This window comes from Trichechus manatus, unplaced genomic scaffold (assembly GCF_000243295.1).
Source record: "Trichechus manatus latirostris isolate Lorelei unplaced genomic scaffold, TriManLat1.0 scaffold00171, whole genome shotgun sequence".
Classification (NCBI taxonomy): Eukaryota; Metazoa; Chordata; class Mammalia; order Sirenia; family Trichechidae; genus Trichechus; species Trichechus manatus.
Genome location: NW_004444107.1, coordinates 4,457,943 through 4,480,011, shown reverse-complemented (window position 1 = coordinate 4,480,011; position 22,069 = coordinate 4,457,943). Strand labels below are relative to the sequence as shown.

The following is a 22,069-nucleotide window of genomic DNA, read 5'->3' as shown; positions in this document are numbered from 1 at the left end:
TTTCTGCTTTCATCCAAAATAATGTCTTAAAAAATGAAAATATGATTATACATATGATAATGGTATATATGTTTTGTTAGAATATAAATCCTTGAATAAAGTAGGGCAGGGGATGTGGCCAGAAGAAAAGGACACAAAGATTTGTTGAGTACTTCCCTTTAGGTCTCAGACCTTGTTCTGTATGCCCTCATACCCACTCCCTCATTCAGTCCTCAGAACAATTCTTGGAGATAGGGGATATCATTGTCATAACACAGTGTTAAAAATTGAAGTTTTTAACATGCAAGTCTAATGTTTTTCTAACTTGGCTAAGTTTAGGGTTTAGAACTTTATGTAAAAAATGTAGTGTTATGAAAATAATATCTGTTACTTTTGTTTTTGGTATATGAAACATTACTAAATAAGACTGATTGTAGAGTCAATATAAATAATTTCTTAAGTTTAAGGAATCCCGTTGTAAGGGAAGAAACCTTTGTAAACGTTTCAATAAAGTTATTCATGAAAATTGCCACTTCACTAGTTACAGACCATTCTAGATTATACAAGTGTCTGAAAGTATTCTCTCCAAAGTATTATGATGACAATGTAATAAACTCCTCATGGATGACTGCAAGGTTATCCAGTCAAATTCCCTTGCTGTTTGTGGGGAATAAAACATTCTAGAGGAAAACAAACGGAGAAAATACTGAAGTTGTCAAGGGTTTCATGGTACTTGGATCCACAATCAATGCCCATGGAAGCAGCAGTCAAGAAATCAAACATCGTATTGCATTGGGCAATCTGCTGCAAAAGACCTCTTTAAAGTGATAAAAAGCAAAGTTGTCACCTTGAGAACTAACGTGCACCTGACCCAAGCCATATTTTCGATAGCCTGATATGCATGCGAAAGCTGGACAATGAATAAGCAAGACCAAAGAAGAATTGATGCGTTTGAATTGTGGTGTTGGCGAAGAATATTGAATATACCATGGATGCCATGGACTGTCAGAGGAATGAACAAATCTGTCTTGGAAGAAGTACAGCCAGAATGCTCCTTAGAAGGGAGGATGGTGAGACTTCGTCTCACATAGTTCAAACATGTTATCAGGAGGGACCAGTCCCTGGAGAAGGACATCATGCCTGGTAAAGTAGTGGGTCTATGAAAAAGAGGAAGACCCTCAACGAGATAAATTAACACAGTGGCTGCAACAATGGGCTCAAACATAGCAATGATTGTGAGGATGGTGGAGGACCGGGTAGTGTTTGTAGTGTTCCATTCTGTTGTAGGGTGGCTATGAGTGGGAACTGACTTGATGGCACCTAACAACAACAACAGAAGAAGATAAAAGAAGAAACGAGATTTTGAGTGTGAAATGCTATTGTGAGGTCAAATGCGGGAGTTTACTGACGGCAGTTAGGATGTCACTGATGACAGTGTCAGAAGATGAGGCTAGGGTCAAAAAGTAACTAAGTGGGATGGAAGTGGAGATAGCAAATAGAAGAATCATGCTTTTTCTTTTTTCTTTTTAAAAGCTAGAAGGAGTCTCACAGGTTATCTAGTATAAGCCTTTTAATCAGAGGAAACTATGGTCTTCAAAGATAAACTTCTTGCCCAGGGCCATGCAATTACTAGTAACGGCAGGGTGGGAACTGAACTGCTCCAACCCTAACCCAACCCAAACCCACTGCCTAGTTGATTCCGACTCATAGCGACCCTGTAGGACAGACTAGAACTGCCCCACAGGGTTTCCAAGGCTGTAAATCTTTATAGAAGCAGACTACCACATCTTTCTTCCGCGGTGCCACTGGTGGGTTCGAACCGACCACCTTTTGGTTAGCAGCAGCACTTCAACCATGGCACCACCAGGGCTTGTTTACTCTAATCCAGTCCCAAAGATTTTTCTCCTATACCACTATTTCTCTATAAGAAAAAAAAAGGTAATGACTGAAAACAGTCCTGAAGCGAAATCTTGAAAATCTCTCTTTCAGAAGAACTGCTTGTAAATGAAAACACAGTCACTGCCAGGAACATCTATTTATTGCATGTGATTCTGCATTTCATATGAGCAGGTGTGATGAGGACTTGAGCAGTCCCCCAACTGCTTGTCACTCAGCTGTTTGGGATCCTGGGAAAATTATTAACCTCCAAAGGATGGACTCTTGGTTTGCTGGAGAAACGGATGCTGCTGTCCATTTTCTTTGTTCATGCTATAACTCTAATAAAGGCAGTTTTAGAGGTTTTTTTGTTTTGTTTTGTTTTCTATAGTTAGAGTTGGGATACTTCCTGATTCTGTTTTTCCAGGTGTATTTTCTGATATCCAACTGGCATTTTATTGGATTCTTTAGTGTTTTTTTTATCATGGTATGTCTATCAAATGCAGAGGATATTTCTTCTCTTTTAATTTCTGTTTAGTGTTAAAATCAGTCCTTTTCTCCTGCTGTTTCATCATTATGATATTCAGATAAGTATACTAGAAGCCACTTGTTAATCTGTCTGTGTTGTTAGCTGCTGTCAAGTTGGCCCTGACTCATCATGATGCCGTACACAATGGAATGAAACACTGCTTGGTGCTGTGTCATTCCCATGATTGGTTTCGGGTTGGGCCATTGTGGTCTATAAGGTTTCCATTGGCTGATTTTCAGAAGTAGATCACCAAGCCTTTCTTCCTAGTGTGTCTTATCTAGAAGCTCCACTGAAACCTGTTCAGCATCATAGCAACACACAAGCCTCCCCTGACAGAGAGATGGTAGCTGCACATGGGGTGCATTGGCAAACCGGGTCTTCTGCTTGGAAGGCAAGAATTCTACCACTGAACCACCAATGCCTCATTGATAGGTCTGTAGTTAATGGTTAAAGCAAGTTTAAAGGGAGAATTTGTCCTAACTGCTTTGTTTCCCTCCTCCCCCACCTAGTTTATTTTTTTAACCCATTGTCTTGGTTTTTTTCTTTTTCCACTTAAATACCACACTCCTAAATTCATGCCCTTTTGTTACAGGTCTGATGAAGCCACCTGGGCCCTTGGGAACTGCTACTCCTGGGGGGATGTTGCCTCTAGGCCCTCCACCTCCTGGAACCCATCAGTTTGGCCAGAATGGAGCTCATGCCTCTGGGCATCCTCCCCAAAGGTGAGCTGGGTGAATCCAGACCCTCCTTTGTATAGTTATTAAAATTGTCTGAGAAGTACCTTCTAAACTCACATGTTTATTGGTTGAAAGTTTGACCTCTTGTGGATGTCCATATCATTGAAAAGGTCTGCTGGACAACTACCTTAGGAAACAAAGCATTTAGAAGAATTAGGAGGAGAAGAAAAACCAAACACAACAGCACTGTTAGTATAGTTTAAAAAATAATAGAAAAATTACCTGTGTCAGTACCACACTATTTTAGTGCTGAGTTATATTCAGTTTATTTTCGCGTTTTGCCTTCCTCTTTAATTACTTCAGATGTCTATATCCTGTACTGTTCAAAAATTTTAAAGCACCCTATTCTCTTGGATCCTTTACAGAACTGAGGTCAGTGGCAGTGGATGTTTAATAAATATTTTTAGAATTAAAAACCAGTTTGAGGCCAATGATAAAGACTATGAATTTGACATGGAAAGGATACAGATGCTAATGAATACCTCCAAAAGGAAGGGCTAGAGTGAAACAACACAGAAAACACTTTATCTTGTGTTTGTGTTTATAATAAATTGAGGAAGGGAGAAGTTGGAGGCAGGCCTGTAGAAGCCAAGGTGTGAGGTGGGTAGAGCCCTCAACCTACAAGGGACTCTGCCCCTGGGAAGGAAGCCAGCCTCACACCTTCCCTGCTGGAAATGCATTATTGTTTGCCTTGTAAAGTGTTACTGCTGAGAATCACAGTGCTGAACTCTAAGCAGTGTTTACTGTGGAATCTTTCCAAGGATTACCCAGAGGCTTCCTTTCCAATGTTCTTTTCGAAGGTTGGTAGGGTGGGGCCTGGGGGAGTGATCCCTAAGTGTGACCTGGACCCTGCTAACAGTGAAGCCATTTAGTTACCCTTTCAAGGAGCCTGTAATCCCTGCTAGTGGGAAACTCCCTCTGGGATTTTTAAAATCAAATTGATTCTCTGACAGGACATTTGTGAGCTTGACGCTGTGGTTCTCATTTGTTGTGGCAATGTTTGCAACTGGAATGGGAGCTGTGGGATGCAGAGGAGAGGTTAAGGCAGGGGCTATGGAGGAAGAGCCTAAATTATCGGGTTGAAGTGTAATTGTCGGTTGAGCAAGGAAGAAGGAGTCAAAGAGCCTTAGGGAAGTGCCCTTAGTTTCAAAGGAGGTGGGAGAGAGGGGAAAGTAGAAAGAGTGAGAACCAAAGGCCTCTTCTGGTTCAGCAGTTAACTAGCTCTGTGATGCTGGTGAGGTTCCTTGGCCTCCCTGGGTCTCATTTTCCTCACTTGTAAAATGAGGAAGTAGAATTCTCAGTCTGGAAATTGTGGGGAGATAGTTATTGTGAACTTCCAGGCATCTCAGATGTTTTTTCTTAGAAATGTAAAGATGGAACAGCTGATTTGAAGTTAAAAGTTTTTGGTTAGTAGTATTAGCCTGTATTGGATTGATCTTTTTGATTATTTCTGTTTATTTCATTGAGTTATATTGCTTAAGAGGAAGTAAATCATAGGCTTTGTCATGAGACAGACCTAGCTATGTGATTGTGCACTCAATACAGGGTCTGGCGTAGACCCTGGAATCAGAAGGACATGCTTGCTACTCTTGGCTCAGGCAGTTGGTAGCTCGGCAAGTTACTTAACTTCTACATACCTTGGTTTGCTCATCAAAATTGGAACAATAATAATGTGGTTTTGAGGATTTTGAAGACGTATGGAAACTACATTGCACAGTGGATAGCGCCCAGGAAAGATTCAGTGTGTGTTACTGATTATCAGTATCATTTCCATTGGCTATAGAAAAGGCAGTCTGTAGTTTGCCTTTTCTGTTAGTTCAGTCCAGTAACTCAGTACAGCTCAATTTAATCTGCTTTTTTTTTGATTGCCACGGAAGCACTGACAGATTTTACTCCTTCTCCTCCACTATTCACTTACTTCAACTTATACAGTGAATTGAAATTTGGAAATGGAGCTAAGAAATGAAGAAGAAAGGAAAGGTTTTTTTTTTTTTTTTTTTTTTTTTTGCAGCCTAGAATAGATTTAACCTTTATCTGTCTGTACAGTTTACAAAATGCCTTTTTTCTTTTGGTTCATGAACACTTAAAGAATGGTCATAAAAATAAAAGCATAAGATGAAATGCAAAGGTGCTGGAGTAGAAAAGGTTTTTGTTAAAAGAAACTTTTCCTTTTTTTTGGATATATATTTTTTATTGTACTTTAGGTGAAGGTTAACAGAGCTAATTAGTTTCTCATTAAACAGTTAATACGCATATTGTTTTGTAACATTGGTTGCTGTCTTAGTCATCTAGTGCTGCTCTAACAGAAATACCACAAGTGGATGGATTTAGCAAAGACAAGTTTATTTTCTCACAGTCCAGTAAGCTAGAAGTCCAAATTCAGGGCGTCAGCTCCAAAGGAACACTTTCTCTGTCGGCTCTGGAACGAGGTCCATGTCATCAATCTTCCCTTGGTCTGGGAGCTTCTCTGTGCAGGAACCTCAGGTCCAAAGGACGCCCTCTGCTCCCAGCACTTCTTTCTTGGTGGTATGAGGTTCCCATGTGTCTCTGCTCGCTTCTCTCTTTTATATCTCACAAGAGATTGGATTAAGACACTATCTAATCTTGTTAACCTCATCAGCATAACCTCTTCACGGTGATAGAATTTATAACACATAAAGAGATCACATACAACCTCATCATAGTGATAGAGTTTACAACACATAAGGAAATCACATCAGATTACACAGTCATACAATACTGGGAATCATGACCTAGCCAAGTTGCTACACACATTTTTTGGGGGACACAATTCAATCCATGACAGTTGCCAACCCTGCAACATGTCAACACTCTCCCCTTCTGGACCTTAGATTCCCTATTTCCCTTCATCCAGCTTTCCTGTCCCCTCCTGTCTTCTTGTCCTTGCCCCTGGGCTGGTGTGCCCATTTAGTCTTGTATACATGGTTGAGCTACGTGTATTATTGTTTGTTTTATGGGCCTCTCTAATCTTTGGCTGAAGGGTGGAAAAGGGAAAGATTTGATATTTCAACGTACACCTCCATGGTCACCATGCTACGTTGCCCTCATAGGACACGGTTCTGTGTATGTAGTACAAAGCAAGGGCAAAGGGTGTGGTGATTGTGCAGATGAATCACACGAGTCTAAAGTCTGGGGTTGTCAGAGACCATGGGCAGTGCACCACCTTTCTTTGATGATTATAGCATTGCATCTGTGTCTTTACTTAGATGATCCATCAAAGGAATACCATAATTTTTACTTTATCAAATAAAATCAAAATATAATTCAGAATCACTAAGTAGATTTAAATTTAAAATGTGTATTTTTAAAATGTTGACATTTCAAAGGTAATGATTCATCAGATTTAAAAATCGTAATTAGTCATCCGTACTTTTGATCTTGGCTGAGGCAGAATAAATGCCTTAAACTTGGTGTAAGGGGTACTAAAGTTATCTATGTAGTTACTGCTGGATGAGATTAATATACTAAATAAGACCTAAAAATCTTCATTTTTAATTACAAGGGAAAAAGTCAGGTAGTAACTGATTTGTTTTAATCACAAAATGGTAAACTGGTGGAGGAGAGGAGACTCAGCTTCCCAAAGTGAAGATGTTATGGGCAAGCCTATTGACTAAGAAATTGGTTGCAGTGGAAAAGTAGGGAGTAAGAAAAATAAGAGAAATAGTTATCTAAGTTGGTCAGAAGAAAATGATGTGTTAATTTCAGAAGCCTCTAACTCCTAAGACATGTACATAAAGCAATGAGTAATTAGTAGGCATTTATGGATCAAAAGTAATAGCTGATGGTTGTACATTCTCTTATTCTGTATTTTTTAATTTGACCATTTTAATTTTTGACCACTGAGTCAAAGAATACCTGAAGCTGCTTGTTTCATAACTTATGTTTGCAATATTTTTTGTCCTATTTATATTGTCTTTATTACAAATGATTCACAGAATTTTGTATTTTAAACATTAACATTTGTGAAACATCTGGGCAAATGTTTTGGGAATTGTTTTCCCAAATAATTGAATAGCACTTAAAAAAAACAATTTTAACTGCTAGTTCCCAAGTTCTTGCTTATCAGACCCGAGCCCTGTAACCATATCTCAAACTGTATCTGTTAATATACATGTATAGAGCATGCACATTCTGCCTGTGTGTAATTACTCCATACATATTTATATCCCTATGACTGGGTTAAAAAAAAGACAAAAATTACTATTTCTTAAAAAAAATTACTTTCTTTTTATGGAACAATGGATTTTCAAAACAGATCTTTAAGACTATTGTTAAAATCATTCCTGAGTAATCACAACATATTTTAAATGTGTCGAGCATGTCTAGAGTTATTTTGCGTGTTTTACTCCCAGTATCATTAATAGATTAGAGATATAAAGAAAATTTTTACTGTGAAAAGTTAACTTTTATATTTTCCATCTTTATTTTTTCCTCAAAATTAATTAAATCAAACAGTGCTTAGTTTAACCTTTTTTCAATTTTTGGCAGGAGAGGAAATTGACACTATGGGCTTTCAAGGAAATTTTGATTATCAAAATTTTGGGGTTAAAACTTCATTAATTCTAACTTAAATCCCTTCATAAGCAGTTCTCTGCTATAGGGTAACTTGTACTTGTGAGTTACACAGGGAAAGCATTTTGATCATTCATCCATTTGACTGTAGAATGGGATCTTATCATCCTGGAAATATGCTTAATATCTTAAGTCAGAGTAATGGTATGAAGATTAATCTTAACTTTTGTTTTATAATAACTATTCAGTTCAAAATATATGGGGAAAAGTGACAAGAGAAAATTAGTGTGATATTTTGGAAATTCACTTACAAAGAACTGGAAGAAGGAGGCTGATTACAGCGTTATCACAAATAAGTTATGGGACTTTAGGCAAGCCACTGGCCTCTCTCAGACTCAGCCCGTAACATCTCAATGGCAGTGGTGGCAAAAGGCAAGGATGTAGGACACTGGAGAAATAGCCTCCAGTTTACAGACAAAAGAATTGAAATCAGAGTATTCCATCTGGGAAATTTTATTTTTTATTTAAAATTTAAAACTGATAAGAAAAGAAGTTATGATGTGACTGCAGGAAGGCTTGAACCTCGTTTGGCAGAGGAACCATAGTGGGAAACTTGTTGATGGCCACTTGTTTCATACAAAACAAGGAAAAATAAACATACAGTAAATTCAAACTAAATCAAAGGTGATGGAATTTTTAGATTTAAAAAAGTGAGCGATTTCCGAACTTCGTACTGGGTTGTTCATTTCAAGTACTGTTTTATAGAGACTGTCCTTTCTACTCAAATTATACCGCAGGTGACGTTTTGTTTTAAAAGCTGGGTAGGATATAAGCAAAATGATAGTAGAGCTACAACCACAAAGCATTTTAGGTTTTTGTTTTTTTTTTTTCCGTTCTATTGGTCATTAACTCTAGTGTCTGTAAGGCTTTGGAAACCCTGGTGGCATAGTGGTTAAGAGCTACAGTTGCTAACCAAAAGGTCAGCAGTTTGAATCCACCAGGTGTTCCTTAGAAACCCTATGGGGCAGTTCTCTTCTGTCCTGTAGGGTGGCTATGAGTCAGAATAGACTCGATGGCAGTGAGTATATGTACTGGTACATAAAGCTTTTGTAGGCTTAGTTTCCTAAATGAATTTCCAAAGCCACTTCTGTTGTCACATAGGATTTTTTGCGCTAATATGTGAGCATAGATAGGAGATGATGCTACATGACTCATTTTGAGCTCACATCAAGGTTAAAGTCATTTTCCTAGTGCCTCCTTAGCAAGCTGATTTAATTTTACAAGTTATTGATATTTGTCATGTGTCATTTGCTTATGAGATTCTATGTTAAAACCCTTTTTTCTTCTTTCAGATTTCCAGGACTTCCACCAGTCAACAATGTAGCACCCTCCTATGCACCATACTCATCCTCTATACAGTCGGCTTATCCAAGTCCTGTATCCACTTCATCTGTCACCCACCTGGGCAATCAGCTCAATGCCATGCAAATTAACAACTATGGTACAGGTTTCATTATTAGATTCATTGACTACCTTATGCCTTGATTATTTTCAATGGAAAGATTTTCTTCATTTTTAAAATAGATATAACTGGCATTTTATATTGAAGTAGTTTTCTGGATACTTTTATATAAACCATCTGTATTATGTATGACTGTAAGTAGTTTTTTTCTTGATCATACTACCATTTATTTTCAGGTAAATTGGAGGACCCTCAGAATACCTTATGTTCAATAGCAAAACAATAAATAACCAAAAATGCTGACTTCACAAATAGACATTAGAATAGTGAAATTATTTTTAGAAATACAAGGGTAGTTTTTTTATATACAAGGGTATATATTTTATTTTTTGTTGTTGACTATGTATACAGCAGAACATACAGCAATTCAACAGTTTCTACATGTGCAATTCAGTGTATATGAGGGTAGTTTTACCCTTATGTTGTTTATTATGGGGCCCCCAAATTGAAAATATAATACCCATTGTTTCACAGTACATTTTAATTCTGTGTTTAGATCATGGTAAGAATGGAAACTCAGATGTTGCAAGGCAAAAAAGAGAATAATAGGAGAAAAAACAGTTACACTATGGAGATTTACATCAATAGAAATGCTATATATTCTAGGAGACGTGGAAATCTCCAGTGCCATAGCAGCAATGGTCAGCCATTTATTTTGATGAAGAATGTTTCCATCTGACTTAAAATTAGTTTTTTGAAGTATTGGTAAAAACCCCTCAGAATATTTCCTGTCTTTTACTGATTTCAAAGTGGATAATGTCTCCAAAAATATATCTCAGTTTCACATAATTAGAGAAAGGAAAAAGTCATCTGGTTTCACAGCTATTTCTAAAATGATTGGAAAGTGTGTTAGCAGCCCATCCTTTCTCTCTGGTTATTTCTACCTAGCTCTGAAGTCCATTTGATCAAGTCACGCATAAGATGCACATGATTTATTGAATGTGTGTTACCTAAATAATACATGATATGTGATAAAATTTTCTTCCACATAATTTTTTAGATTTTGTACCAGAAATGATTCCTTAATTAATGGTATGCACCATGTAAAGTTAATGCAACTTGAGTTAAAATGTATCCCACTAATTTTCTCACTAAAGTTATAAATGTTGCTTTTACCCTTTTTAAATTCTCCAGCTAGATAAAATGCCCCAAAGAGCACTTGTATCACTTTCTGAGTGAAGATTCCATCTTGGGGAAAAACGTGATTTATAAGGGTGCCTTCTTGCTTTCTGTCAAGAAAACAACTGTCCCCATAGTGTAGTTTGTAGACGTTAGAGAGTTGAGAAATGTGGCATTTAAGTGGGCTGGTCTTCTTTCTCGCACAGGTTCGGGTATGGGTCCCCCCAGCCAGGGCCCCCCTGGCCCTCCATCAGCAGCACCATTCCAGGGTCCTCCTCGACCTCCACAGCCGTCCATTTTGCAGCCTGGGTCTCAGGTTCTCCCACCACCACCCTCTGCACTAAATGGCCCTGGCCCCTCACCCTTGTCTCCACCAGCACACAGGCCGGATGGGCTTCCTGGGCCTGCTCCTCCGAATGCCCAGTACCAGCCCCCACCTCTTCCAGGACAGACTCTGGGTGCTGGATATCCTCCACAGCAGGGTAAGGTGGGCAGGGCTCAGAGGAAGGCTTTGGGTTACCTAGGGATACCCTTGATGGGGAATGTTTGTTCCTGTGTTACTAGGCACCTATCACTTACTGTTAAGGAATGGTGGTTTTTGAGTAGTGTGGCAACAGCGAAGAAAGGGGAAACTACAGATATTCACACCTAACTCCCTGTAGAAAATAGAATACATTAAATAATTAATTAGATAAATTAATGAATTAAATAGTATCTATATAATAAGATAAAAAATGCAGCATAATATTGTCCATTAGCCCTATATGTAGGGTTTATGGTTATAGTCATTTCTTTTAAAAATTGTCTTCAAGCAGCCAGCTGTGGTCCTCAGATGGCAGGTGCACCACTCTCCTACCCAGGAGGCTTCCCCGGAGGTCCCGCACAGATGGCTGGTCCACCCCAGCCCCAGAAGAAGCTGGATCCTGACTCTATCCCCAGCCCAGTAAGTGCCCTTCTCAGTCCAGCAGTCTCTCTGACAAAGTACCATCTGCATTCATTGTTCTTAGAATCTCTTCAGTTGGTTAGCATTTATCCTGTCTTCTATTTTAGAAGTTAGGATATACTCCTCACTAGAGCAAGCTTCCTTCCTTGTATCTATGCATGTATGTATGTATGTGGGAGTCACAGGGGTCTCCATGGGAGAAACAGCCTTTGTAGATTTTTTTGTCTATCATACAGACTTCTTAATGGCAATATTTATTGATGTTTTTGAGTAATTAGCAATGATAATACATTCTATAAAAGTACTATTTTAAATAACTAAAGGATCCTTTTCAATAAGGGTGAGGTAAAATGTTAGACTAACAATAGAGAGTGAAAGAACGAAGTATTTTACGTATTAAAAAACAAAATAGTTTTATGTAAAGTTAAAACTAAAACCTCTCTTCCACTGAAATGATTTGCTTTGCAAGGTTACTCTTCAGTAACTATATCAGTCAGCTTTCACTAGGTTTTTCTGTGTAACAAACAATCCCCAAATTTCAATGGTCTACAATAGCAGAAATCGCTTAGGTTTATACATAGGCTATAGCAACCACAGACTGGCTTTAGGCTCTTGTTCCACATCCCTTATCATTCCAGCATCCAGGGTGGAGGAGTACCTCCTCTTGGGGACATCTGTTCTCACAGCAGAGGGGAAGAAAAGGAAGATAGCTGGCAGAAAAGTGCACTAACTCTTAATGCTTTCACTCAGATGTGACACATGTCACAACTGCTCACATGGCCTTGGCCAAAGAAAGTTACACAGCAAAGCTCAGTGTCAGTGGGACAGGGGTGTATATTCCTCCCTCACATAAAACTGCACATCTCATGGTGATGAACAGGAATGTGAAATCTTTTGGATAAAATGCAATTGACTACAGTTAATTTTGATCTTTGACTTTGTTCTGTAAGCATAGGTAGGAAAAGTTAGAAATAAACTAAGGGGCACAAAGAGATACTATATCAGTTGAATTTTGCTGTGTAACAAACCACCACAAAACTTAGCCGTCATTTGTTACAGCTCATGAGTCAATGGGTCAGCTGGGCAGTTCTGCTACTCTGGGCCAGGCTCGGCTGATTTTGGCTGGGCCCTGGATGGTGTAGGGTGACCTCACTCATATGTATGGTGTTTGGTACCCAGCTATTGAATGGGATGATTGGGTCATGTTGTGGAGCATGCTAGCCTGGTTTGTTCACATGGCAGTAGCGGAGATTCAAGAGGGAAAATAGGAATATGCAAGTCCTCTTGAGACCGAGGCTTAGAACTGACACATCGCTGCTTCTGCTGTATTCTCCTGGCCAAAGCAAGTCACAAGACCACCCCGGATTCAAGGGATAGAGAAATAGACTGATTTTTCATGGGAGATGCTGCAGTGTCACATTGAAAAGGGCACTTTCTCCAAAAGAATTTTGGCCATTTTTGTAGTCTGCCGCTTATTTTGTCCATCGAATGGACTTAGTACCCTTTCAAAAATCAAAGTTTATTTGATGATAAACTTGAAGATTTGTGGTAAAGTATTAATGCTATAATATGTTGTGAATTAAACAAATTTGAATATACTTTCAGTGCCTTTATTGATAATTATATTAACAGTCAATGCTTTTATGGCTTAGTGTTATTTGATTATTCTAGTTAAAGAAATAACATATTTATAGCGAGCTCATTTTGACTTCTTATTAAAGTGCTTAAATATAACATCTACAAAGCCTCTGTTTCATTCTCCCTCCTTCTCTGAGGTTTTAGCTTCTAGATCACTGTCACTGTCTTCAGTGATATTCATTCTACTATTATTGACAGTTTTAATGTTTATGTATATGGACCTTCCATTTCCTTGGTCTTCCAACTTATTGAACTTCTTTTTTCCCAGTTTTTTTCTTCAGCCCTACCTCAGTTATCCATAGTCCTACGTAGACCCTGTCATTACCAATTACTGCACACCTTCAAAATCCCAATTGAAAGCATCTCACTCAAACCAACACGTTCCATCTTCCCAGATCATTGATTTTAGGGCTCTAATTCCAACAGTTCTTCAGTAGCAGAGCCTATTGGTAGGTAGTTACCACCTTTTCTCTGACTCATATTGCCTTCATCTTTTTCTTCTCCTATCCAGCTTAGATTCCATGATCCATGACTATAATCAATCTTTGTGACTTACACCCTCAACTCCTTTGCCCCCTCTCTCCTCTGAATTTGTCTTTAAGAATCCCATTTGTGGTTAAACCATTTCTCCACCTACTCCTAGCCTGCACTTGGAAGGTGGAATGTGACTTGTGAAAAATGCACACCATGCTGTCTGGTCTCATTTTCAATTTGTGACCTCTAAACTCAGGTGAACCTTAGTGTTGTGATTCTAAAACCTGGCCACATATCAGAATCACTGGCTGAGCTTTTAAAATACTCATGCATAGCTCCTACCCTCTCCCCCAGATTTTGATTTAATTGAACTGGGATATGGACTGGAAATTGGAATTTTGAAAAGCACCCCTGGTAATTCTGATGTGTAGCAGATACGAGGACCATCATCCAAGTCCAATGGCTCTCTCATTTTCCTAGATGACTTTCATTTCTTATCTTCAAACTCCTAACTCACCTATGTCTTTCTGACTTTTAGATGATCATCTTGCTTCTTCTCTGACTGAGAAAATAGAAGCAATCCAAAGAGAACCTCTGCCTGCTCTAATACCACGCCTCCCTGCATGTGTACCTGTTTATCCCCCATTCCCCCGTCACTGTTGATAAGTTGTCCTAACCAAGGCCGTCACTTCCGCTTGTGCCGTAGATCCCATCCCTTCTTGTCTCTTAGGAACAATCCTCTCTCTCCTGCATCATCTATATTTATTTGAATATATACTTCAACTTTTCTATCTAGATCATTCTCAGTAGAATATAAATGTCCTATAATACCTCCCATATTTAATTTTGAAAAGCCTTCTTTGCTCCTTCCCCAAATCTTGCTTCAGTTTCTTCCCTGTTTCTTGGCTCTCTTTTATAGCAAAAATTCTCCAGAAGACCACCTATACTTGCTGTCACCAGTTCATCTCCTCCCATCCTTCTTGAACCTACTCCAGTTTAGATTTCATCACCACATCCCCACCAATGCTTTTTTTCCTGGTCACCAGTAACCTTTCATTACCTAATATCTAATGGTAATTCTCAGATTTCATCTGTCTCTACCTGTCAGCAGCAATTTGACACATCTGTTCACTCCATTCTTCTTAAAACACTTTTCATTAGTTTTTATGACACTACCCTATCATTTAAGTCTCTGCTTACCCCGCTGATGGCTCTTTCTTGTCTCTGTTGTTGGTCCCACCTCATCCTCTGATCACCTAGTATATGAGTACCCGAAGGCTTAGTCTTTGGACCTTCTTTTCTATCAACACTTACTGTATAGGTCAACACTACTCAAATCGCACTCCCAGGAAGACACAGTCAGCACTAGCTGGGAGCTTATTAGAAATTCATGTTCTCAGACCCCATCCCAACCAAAAGCCAAACCAGTTGCCATCAAGTTGATTCTGACTCATGGTGACCCTATATGTTGCAGAGCAGAGCTGTGCTCCATAGAGTTTTCAATGGCTGTGCTCTTTAGGAAGTAGGTCACCAGGCCTTCCGAGGTGCCTCTGGGTGGATCCCAGTCACCTACTTTTCAGTTAATAGCTGAGTGCTTAACCATTTGCTCCACCCAGGGTCTTCCAGGTCCCACCCAGGACCTACTAAATTAGAATCTCTGGGAGAGGAGCCTTGAAATCTGTGTTTTAACACACTCTCCAGATGATTCTGAGGCACACTAAGCTTTGAGTAGCACCATTCTATGTGATCTTTTCCATTTTCACGGCTTTAAGTGAGAATGCAGATATTTGTAGTCAAGTCTTTTTCCCTGAAGTCCAGGTCCCACCCTCAATCTTCCAGTTCCTCTTGTAAAAAAACAAACAGACTTGGAATCATCCTTGATTCTCTCTTCTCTAAATTCTTACATTTAGTCCTTTAGCTAATCTTATTGGTCCTGCCCTACCTGCCCATCGGTCCAAGCCTAGATAATGCTAATATGGCTCATTTCGTCATTTTATACCCTTATTACTCATTCCCAATCTCTCTGGCACCCCATCCATATCACTGCATATTCACTGCACTTATTACTACCTGACATAGAACATACCTTATTTGTACATTTGTTTATTTGTTGCCGGTCTTCCACACTAGAATGTCAACTCCCTGAGGGCAAGGATTTTGTTTTGTTCATAACTTTGTCTCAACAGGGTCTGACACATAGCATTCAGGTATTTGTTGAATGAATGACTGTTAACAAAAAAAGCAAGAAGCTGTATATACTATGTTTCAGCCAATATATACATACAAATCAGTCTAGCATTTATTTTTATCTTAAAAGTAATAAAATAGCAAGCAATGCCAAATGAAACCTGTTTAGGTTCCTTTTTACCAAAGTAGCATGCTTTGGCCAACTAAATAAATTCTTCTTTCATAGAGCCTGACATTAGCTTTTTTTACTATCAGGAAACTTGTTCAGGTTGTTCGTTGGTCTGATAAACTATCTTGCGTTTGTAACAAAATAGAACATTCTAAGCACAAAAGGAAGACTAAAGAAAAAACATTACTTTGTTTTAGATCTGCTTATGTAAAAAGTATGTATTTTATTCAGCAGGTTTTAATAAAACAGTTTATCATTTATTGTACTATCAATGGTGATAAACTCTTACTTCAGAATTGCATTGTGAGGTTGTTGGGAAAAAAAAGATATGGAATCACATATATTGAACTCCTGTTGCAAGAGTCCTGAATGAGGAGGTGTTTATTACGACCCTTTTGGATAGTGGTATTATCCATATTTTGAAAGTGAGGAAACTGGTATCACCATCTCTTTCTGAATCCACAGACAGATTTTATTCAGAAGCTGAGGTCTTCCTTTTCGCCTTTCTCTCACCACTTCAAAGTTCAAATAATTCTGCCTAAAGCAGCCTGTCTTACCTATGCGCATACATCTTAACTTCCTATTTGTTTCTCCCTTACACGTTTTGTTCCTTTATCACAAGAGAATCACTTTCTGTTTTTTCTCTTGATTCTATTGTATGAACCTAGAGTATTCTGTTCATAGCAGTTTAGTGTGGAAGTAATTCTCAGGACACATCTTCCGAAAGAAAAAGAAATCTATACGTTTTGAGGTAATTTTAGCATTATCAAGAATCACTGTCATCAATATCAAACTCTTTAAGGACAGAATCAGTCAAAATCTCTATTGAAATTTCTCTTTATCATTTTATCTCTAAGCCTGTTTTTCAAGGACATGCATTTGAAGTATAGTTTTTAAATTTGCTAGAACAGTTATAATATTTTACTCTTGTTTGTAGTATTCCAGCCAAACTGTGGAGTAATTTAGAAACAGAATTATCACTTATAACATTGTTTCTTTGGAGGCAGTGCTTTCTAAATTGCAAATGACTAACTTAAAAATAAACATTTTGGAAATATAGTCTATTTTAAGATTGAGAACTATCTATGTTCAGTACAGTATAGAGATTATCATCACTTTTACCTGGCTTTTATAATTGCCTCTTAAACCCGAAAAACCCGTTGCCGTCGAGTCGATTCCAACTCATAGCGACCCCGTAGGACAAGGTAGAACTGCCCCATAGAGTTTCCAGGGAGCGCCTGGTGGATTCAAATTGCCGACCTTTTGGTTAGCAGCCGTAGCTCTTAACTACTGTGCCACCAGTGTTTCCAGTTGACTCTTAGTTGGTTGAAATGACTAAAATAAATGTTAATAATAATATAAAAACTACTCCAGTTTTGAATGAACCAGATTAACCCATGGTAGGAAATTAGAGTGTTTTGATTTTTCAGTTTGCTTGTTGTCCCTGCCCATGGTAGCTTTTAGTCTCATCTATGTTACATAGTGGTTATGTATGTAACACATTCTATGTCCTTTAATTTCATAAGGACTTAAATTCTGTGGAATTAGGAAGACAGAAATGTGCAGATTTATAGGCAGGCTAAATCTATCTCTAGTTTTACATTCTTAAAAACTAATGATATCCATGCCAGCTGGGACCTGCATTGGATGGGATGAGAAGGAAGACTGGAAAGGGTAACATTTCAGAGTTTGGCAGAAGACAGTTTCCATATTATTAATAGTTTCTTTTGGAATATAAAAACTGCATATTTTCTAAAGCTCCTTATTCCAGTCTGAATGATCATGTTTCTGCCCTTTTTTCCTCTTATCTCCCTTTTTTCCTCCTTTGCCTCTTGTCTTCTCTATTTCCTCCTGTGAAGGAGAGGAGTGAGGGAAGGGTGACGAGCAAGAGAAGGGGGAAGATACTTGTTAGGATTGCTTTTTGTTTTCATCTTAACTCCGTACTACGAGATTATTTTCATCCCTAGACATTTAGAACAGAAAGACTTTTTTTTAAATCTCTTATGGTCTTCATTCATCAATGCTTTTAGTAGAGAAATATGTTTCTAAGTTACAGACAAAATTTAGGGAATTTTTCTCCTTTTGGTTTTCATACCATAGATAAAACTCATAGAGGAACACTTTATACTGTTTGTTTATTATGTCTCAAAATGTAGGGGTGGAGGGAAACTTGAAAAGTCAAATTAAAGATTAAAAGAGATTTGAGGAGAAAGGTAAGTTTTCTTTAGGTTACATATTATAAATTATTTATTCTTAATTTAATAATTTTTAACTCTTTAGGGTTTATTTTTTAACTGTGAAAGATGTTTTCTTTTTAAAAAGTTGTTTTAATTTTCTTTCGTATCAGAATCTTGTGTGTGTGTGTATGTGTGTGTGTGTGTGTGTGTGTACATACCTGTGGTCCCAATAACTGAATAAAAATAAAGTTCTCTGAAGGGTTAGAATCAGAGCTCAGTATTACAGAATAGAATTTGGGAAGCTACTGGTCTAAAATTGTGAAAGTAAACAAAAATGGAATAAAGACATGGTAGATTCTCAGTAAGAATTTTATATGAAATGAACTGAAAGGATGTAGGAAATGCCTGTTATTTTGTACGTGAATAATGAGAGAGAGAGAGAACATTTCTTGAATTGAATATTGGGAAGTGTCTTACATTACTTTAGCTTGCTCTTGATGTCTTATTTATCAGATCCAAGTGATTGAGAATGACAGAGCCACCAGAGGGGGACAAGTTTATGCCACCAACACCAGAGGCCAGATTCCTCCCCTGGTCACTACAGATTGTGTGATACAAGACGAAGGTATTTACTTTCAATTATATTTTTGATTGGGGTTTTTAAATTTCTGACCTTTTTTTGTAGGCAATTTCACTGATACCCTTCAATAGTGTTATCACTGGTGGAGAACCCCTTATAGTTGACAGTGGAGTCCGATTAACCTTTAATCACTCAAGTACTGAGAAGATACTGTCAGTTGAATTCTATTCTCTGCTTATAGAGGTCTAGAGAGTTTCTGGTGTTGTCTAGTGTAATATATCAGTCAGTTTAAGAAAATTCTTCATTTTAATTCATGGGTTTAAATTAGTTCATGTTTTAACCAATTAAGCAGTTGTCATCAAGTCAGTTTCAACTCATGGGACCACATGTGTGCAGAGTACAACTGCATTCCATAGGGGTTTTGTGGCTGTGACCTTTCAGAAGCAGATCACCAGAACTTTCTTCTGAGTTGCCTCTGGTTGATTTCGAATTACCAACCTTTTGGTTAGTAGCTATGCCCTTAACCTTTAGAACCACCCAGGGACTCCAGTTCTTGCTCTGCTTTGGTTTAATTTACTTGCAACACCTTGAAAACCTGGCAGGATGGTAGTAGGGGATCGAACACTTGAGAAGAAGTCAGAAGACCTGGTTCTAGCCCAGTGACATTTTTCAGCCTGCACGAGGCTTGGTCATCTCTCTCTGACCCTCAGTGTTGCTCTCTAAAATGTGAGGACCAATACCTGCCCTGCAGAGCCGACATAAGGATTGGAGGTGATACTGTGTGTGTGTGTTAGATTGTAGAATTTCACATTTACACTTTTTTATTTTTAGAAATCATGAAGAAAGTTTTACAAATAAGCAAATGCATTGTCTAGAAGTATCTTTAAAATATTTAAATATTCTAGGGAAGATGTTTTCTAAGCAAATTTTAAGTGCTTCCCATTGAACATTTCAGGCAATGCTAGTCCTCGATACATCCGTTGCACAGCATACTGCTTCCCATGCACGTCAGATATGGCCAAGCAAGCTCAGATTCCATTAGCTGCTGTCATCAAACCCTTCGCCACAATTCCTTCAAATGAGGTAAGAATAATAAATAACAGTGACTCAATAATTTACGAATTCCAAAATAATTCATCATTATTTTCTGAAGAGGGATTCTGTATTATACTCAGAACACTGGAGTATGTTTATATAATACAAAAACATCTACTCATTCCACTTATTAAGAAAGCACATATCTGACAAGCCATGATTTTTGCAGTCATGTACACTGAACACTGATGAATTGAGTCACTCCTTGGCCTGTTGTTACAATGCATATGTACAGAAAATTTGGAATGTCACATCATCACAAATGCCAAGGACTCTCGTGAGGCCCTTATGCTCTAGTTCAGTGCCCTCACATCTAGGTGTTGTTGCAGCAAGATAATAGATACAAGGGTCTTTGGTCTTACTTGTTGTTAGTTGCTGTCTAGTCAGCCCCCAGCTGATGGTGAACCCATGCACAACAGAGTGAAATACTGCCTGGTCCTGCGCCATCATCATGTTGGGTTGCAGATCAGACTATTGTGATGCACAGGGTTTTCACTGACCTAATTTCAGAAGTAGATCTCCAGACCTATATTCCTAGTCCATCTTAGTCTGGAAGTTCCACTGAAACCTGTTCAGCATCATAGCAACACATAAGCCACCACTGACAGAATGATAGTGGCTACACATGAGGTCCATTGGCTAGGAATCGAACTTCAGTCTCCTACATGGAAGGTCAGAATTCTACCACTGAAACACTAATGTCTTCTTGGTCTTACTACATCTGCTTTAATAATCACTGGACCAAGATGTTTATAAACTCCTACTGAAAATCAGCATGATTAGAAAACATGAGGTAGATAAATCTGTATGTATTGACTTGGAAAGATACGTCCAATATATAGTTAAATGGGGAAAAAAGATCAAGAAATGGTGTACATTTAAAATATGTGATACTAGGATGCTGTTAATGGATATTGTGATCAGGACATTCAGAAATAACCTAACTAGGCCCTATACTGCCACCGCCTCTTCTTTCAGTGCCTGCAAATAATTGACACCCACATAAACACAGATACACAACGCACTATAGCAGAGTGAGTCAAATAGGAAGTGAAGAAAAGCTTTACTTCTGGCTGGAGCTTTGACTATAAACCCCATGCAGCATTCTAGTAAGTTAGGCTGAATCATGGATTCCTGTTGCTGCTCTAAAGGAAAAAGCCCCACGTTTCCCTCCCAACATAAACCTCAGTCCTAGATCGAATGACTTTTTTGAGGAAAGGCTGACCAAATGCACATCTGGCCCCACCTGAAGAAGAGACAGAGCTTATGCAAGAGAGAGAGCAGTTTGTCCTCTTTTTGGTCTGGCCATGCCAGGTGTAGATACCAGGAGAAAAGCGTCGTGGAGGAGGGGAGGAGTGAGCTGGGGTTAGTGGGGCTTGCTTCACCTCGCCTCATGGAAGGAAGAAAGAGAGACAGTGTGCAGCATTCACAGTGCCTTTCATCCCCTTTGAGATATCCACTCATTCTCCTTGAGTGGAGTGGAATGCTGCCATCTCCTCTTTTTTGGGAGTCGAGTGAACTGAGTTAGGGTAGGGCATAAGAGAGCACTAAGCTGTTCCTAGAAGCTAATCTTACATGCAGTACGGTCTCATATTTGTAAATCAAGAAGTACATTCAGTATTTACTTTATTCTAAGCCATGTTCCTTGTGTGATAGCCCCAGCAATTTAATGTAATGTTCATAAACTCCTCTTTAAAATCATTATTCATAATAAGGTAGACCAATATGTATTGACAAAGAGATCTATGCTATGTAAGATATATGTTTTTGTGTTTTAAAGAACAATTTAACTAGAAGTATGTTTTAGCTGTTTTTCAACATTTTAATGAAACATGTCAAACATACAGAAAAGCTGAAAGAATTACAGTGAACATCTATATACCCGACACCTAGATTCTACTATTTACCTTTAGCTACACTTATTTTTACTGTATGTCACTCCACCTATCCATCAATCCATCTTATTTTTTTCATGCCTTTCGAAGTGAATTGCAGACAGCAGTACACTTCCCCTTAAATACTCTAACATGCATATCATTAACTAGAATTTAGTATTTGCTTACAGATTATTTTTCCTTTTGAGGTAAAATTCATATACTATAAAATACACATATCTTAAATAAGCATTCACTGAGTTTTGACAAATGCATACCCCTGTGTAACCCTGGTGGTGTAGTAGTTAAGAGCTCTGGTTGCTGACCAAAAGGTCAGCAGTTCGAATCCACCAGGCACTCCTTGGAAACTCTGTGGGGCAGTTCTACTGTGTCCTGTAGGGTCACTTTGAGTCGGAATCCACTCGACAGCAATGGGTTTGGTTTTTTTCATCAATTTTTTTTTTTTTTTTTGGTGTAAACCTTTCCTTGGGTTTTTACAGTAGTGGTCTCATACAATATTTGTACTTTTGTGATTGATTTATTTCACTCAGCATAATGCCCTCCAGATTCATCCATATTGTGAGATGTTTCACAAATTCATCACTGTTCTTTATCATTGCATAGTATTTCATTGTGTG

General features: G+C 38.3%; 1 protein-coding gene across 1 annotated transcript in view; it reads left to right on the top strand.

Annotated features, from left to right (window-relative positions):
• The window catches only part of SEC24D (SEC24 homolog D, COPII coat complex component), a 104,313-nt gene that overhangs the window by 6,669 nt on the left and 75,575 nt on the right, over nucleotides 1-22,069 (top strand). Inside the window, exons 3-8 of the mRNA XM_023741103.1 lie at nucleotides 2,976-3,105; nucleotides 9,006-9,154; nucleotides 10,501-10,776; nucleotides 11,107-11,237; nucleotides 18,396-18,507; nucleotides 19,418-19,545. Coding sequence (XP_023596871.1) covers nucleotides 2,976-3,105; nucleotides 9,006-9,154; nucleotides 10,501-10,776; nucleotides 11,107-11,237; nucleotides 18,396-18,507; nucleotides 19,418-19,545 — 926 coding nt within the window. The remainder of the gene's footprint in view (nucleotides 1-2,975; nucleotides 3,106-9,005; nucleotides 9,155-10,500; nucleotides 10,777-11,106; nucleotides 11,238-18,395; nucleotides 18,508-19,417; nucleotides 19,546-22,069) is intronic.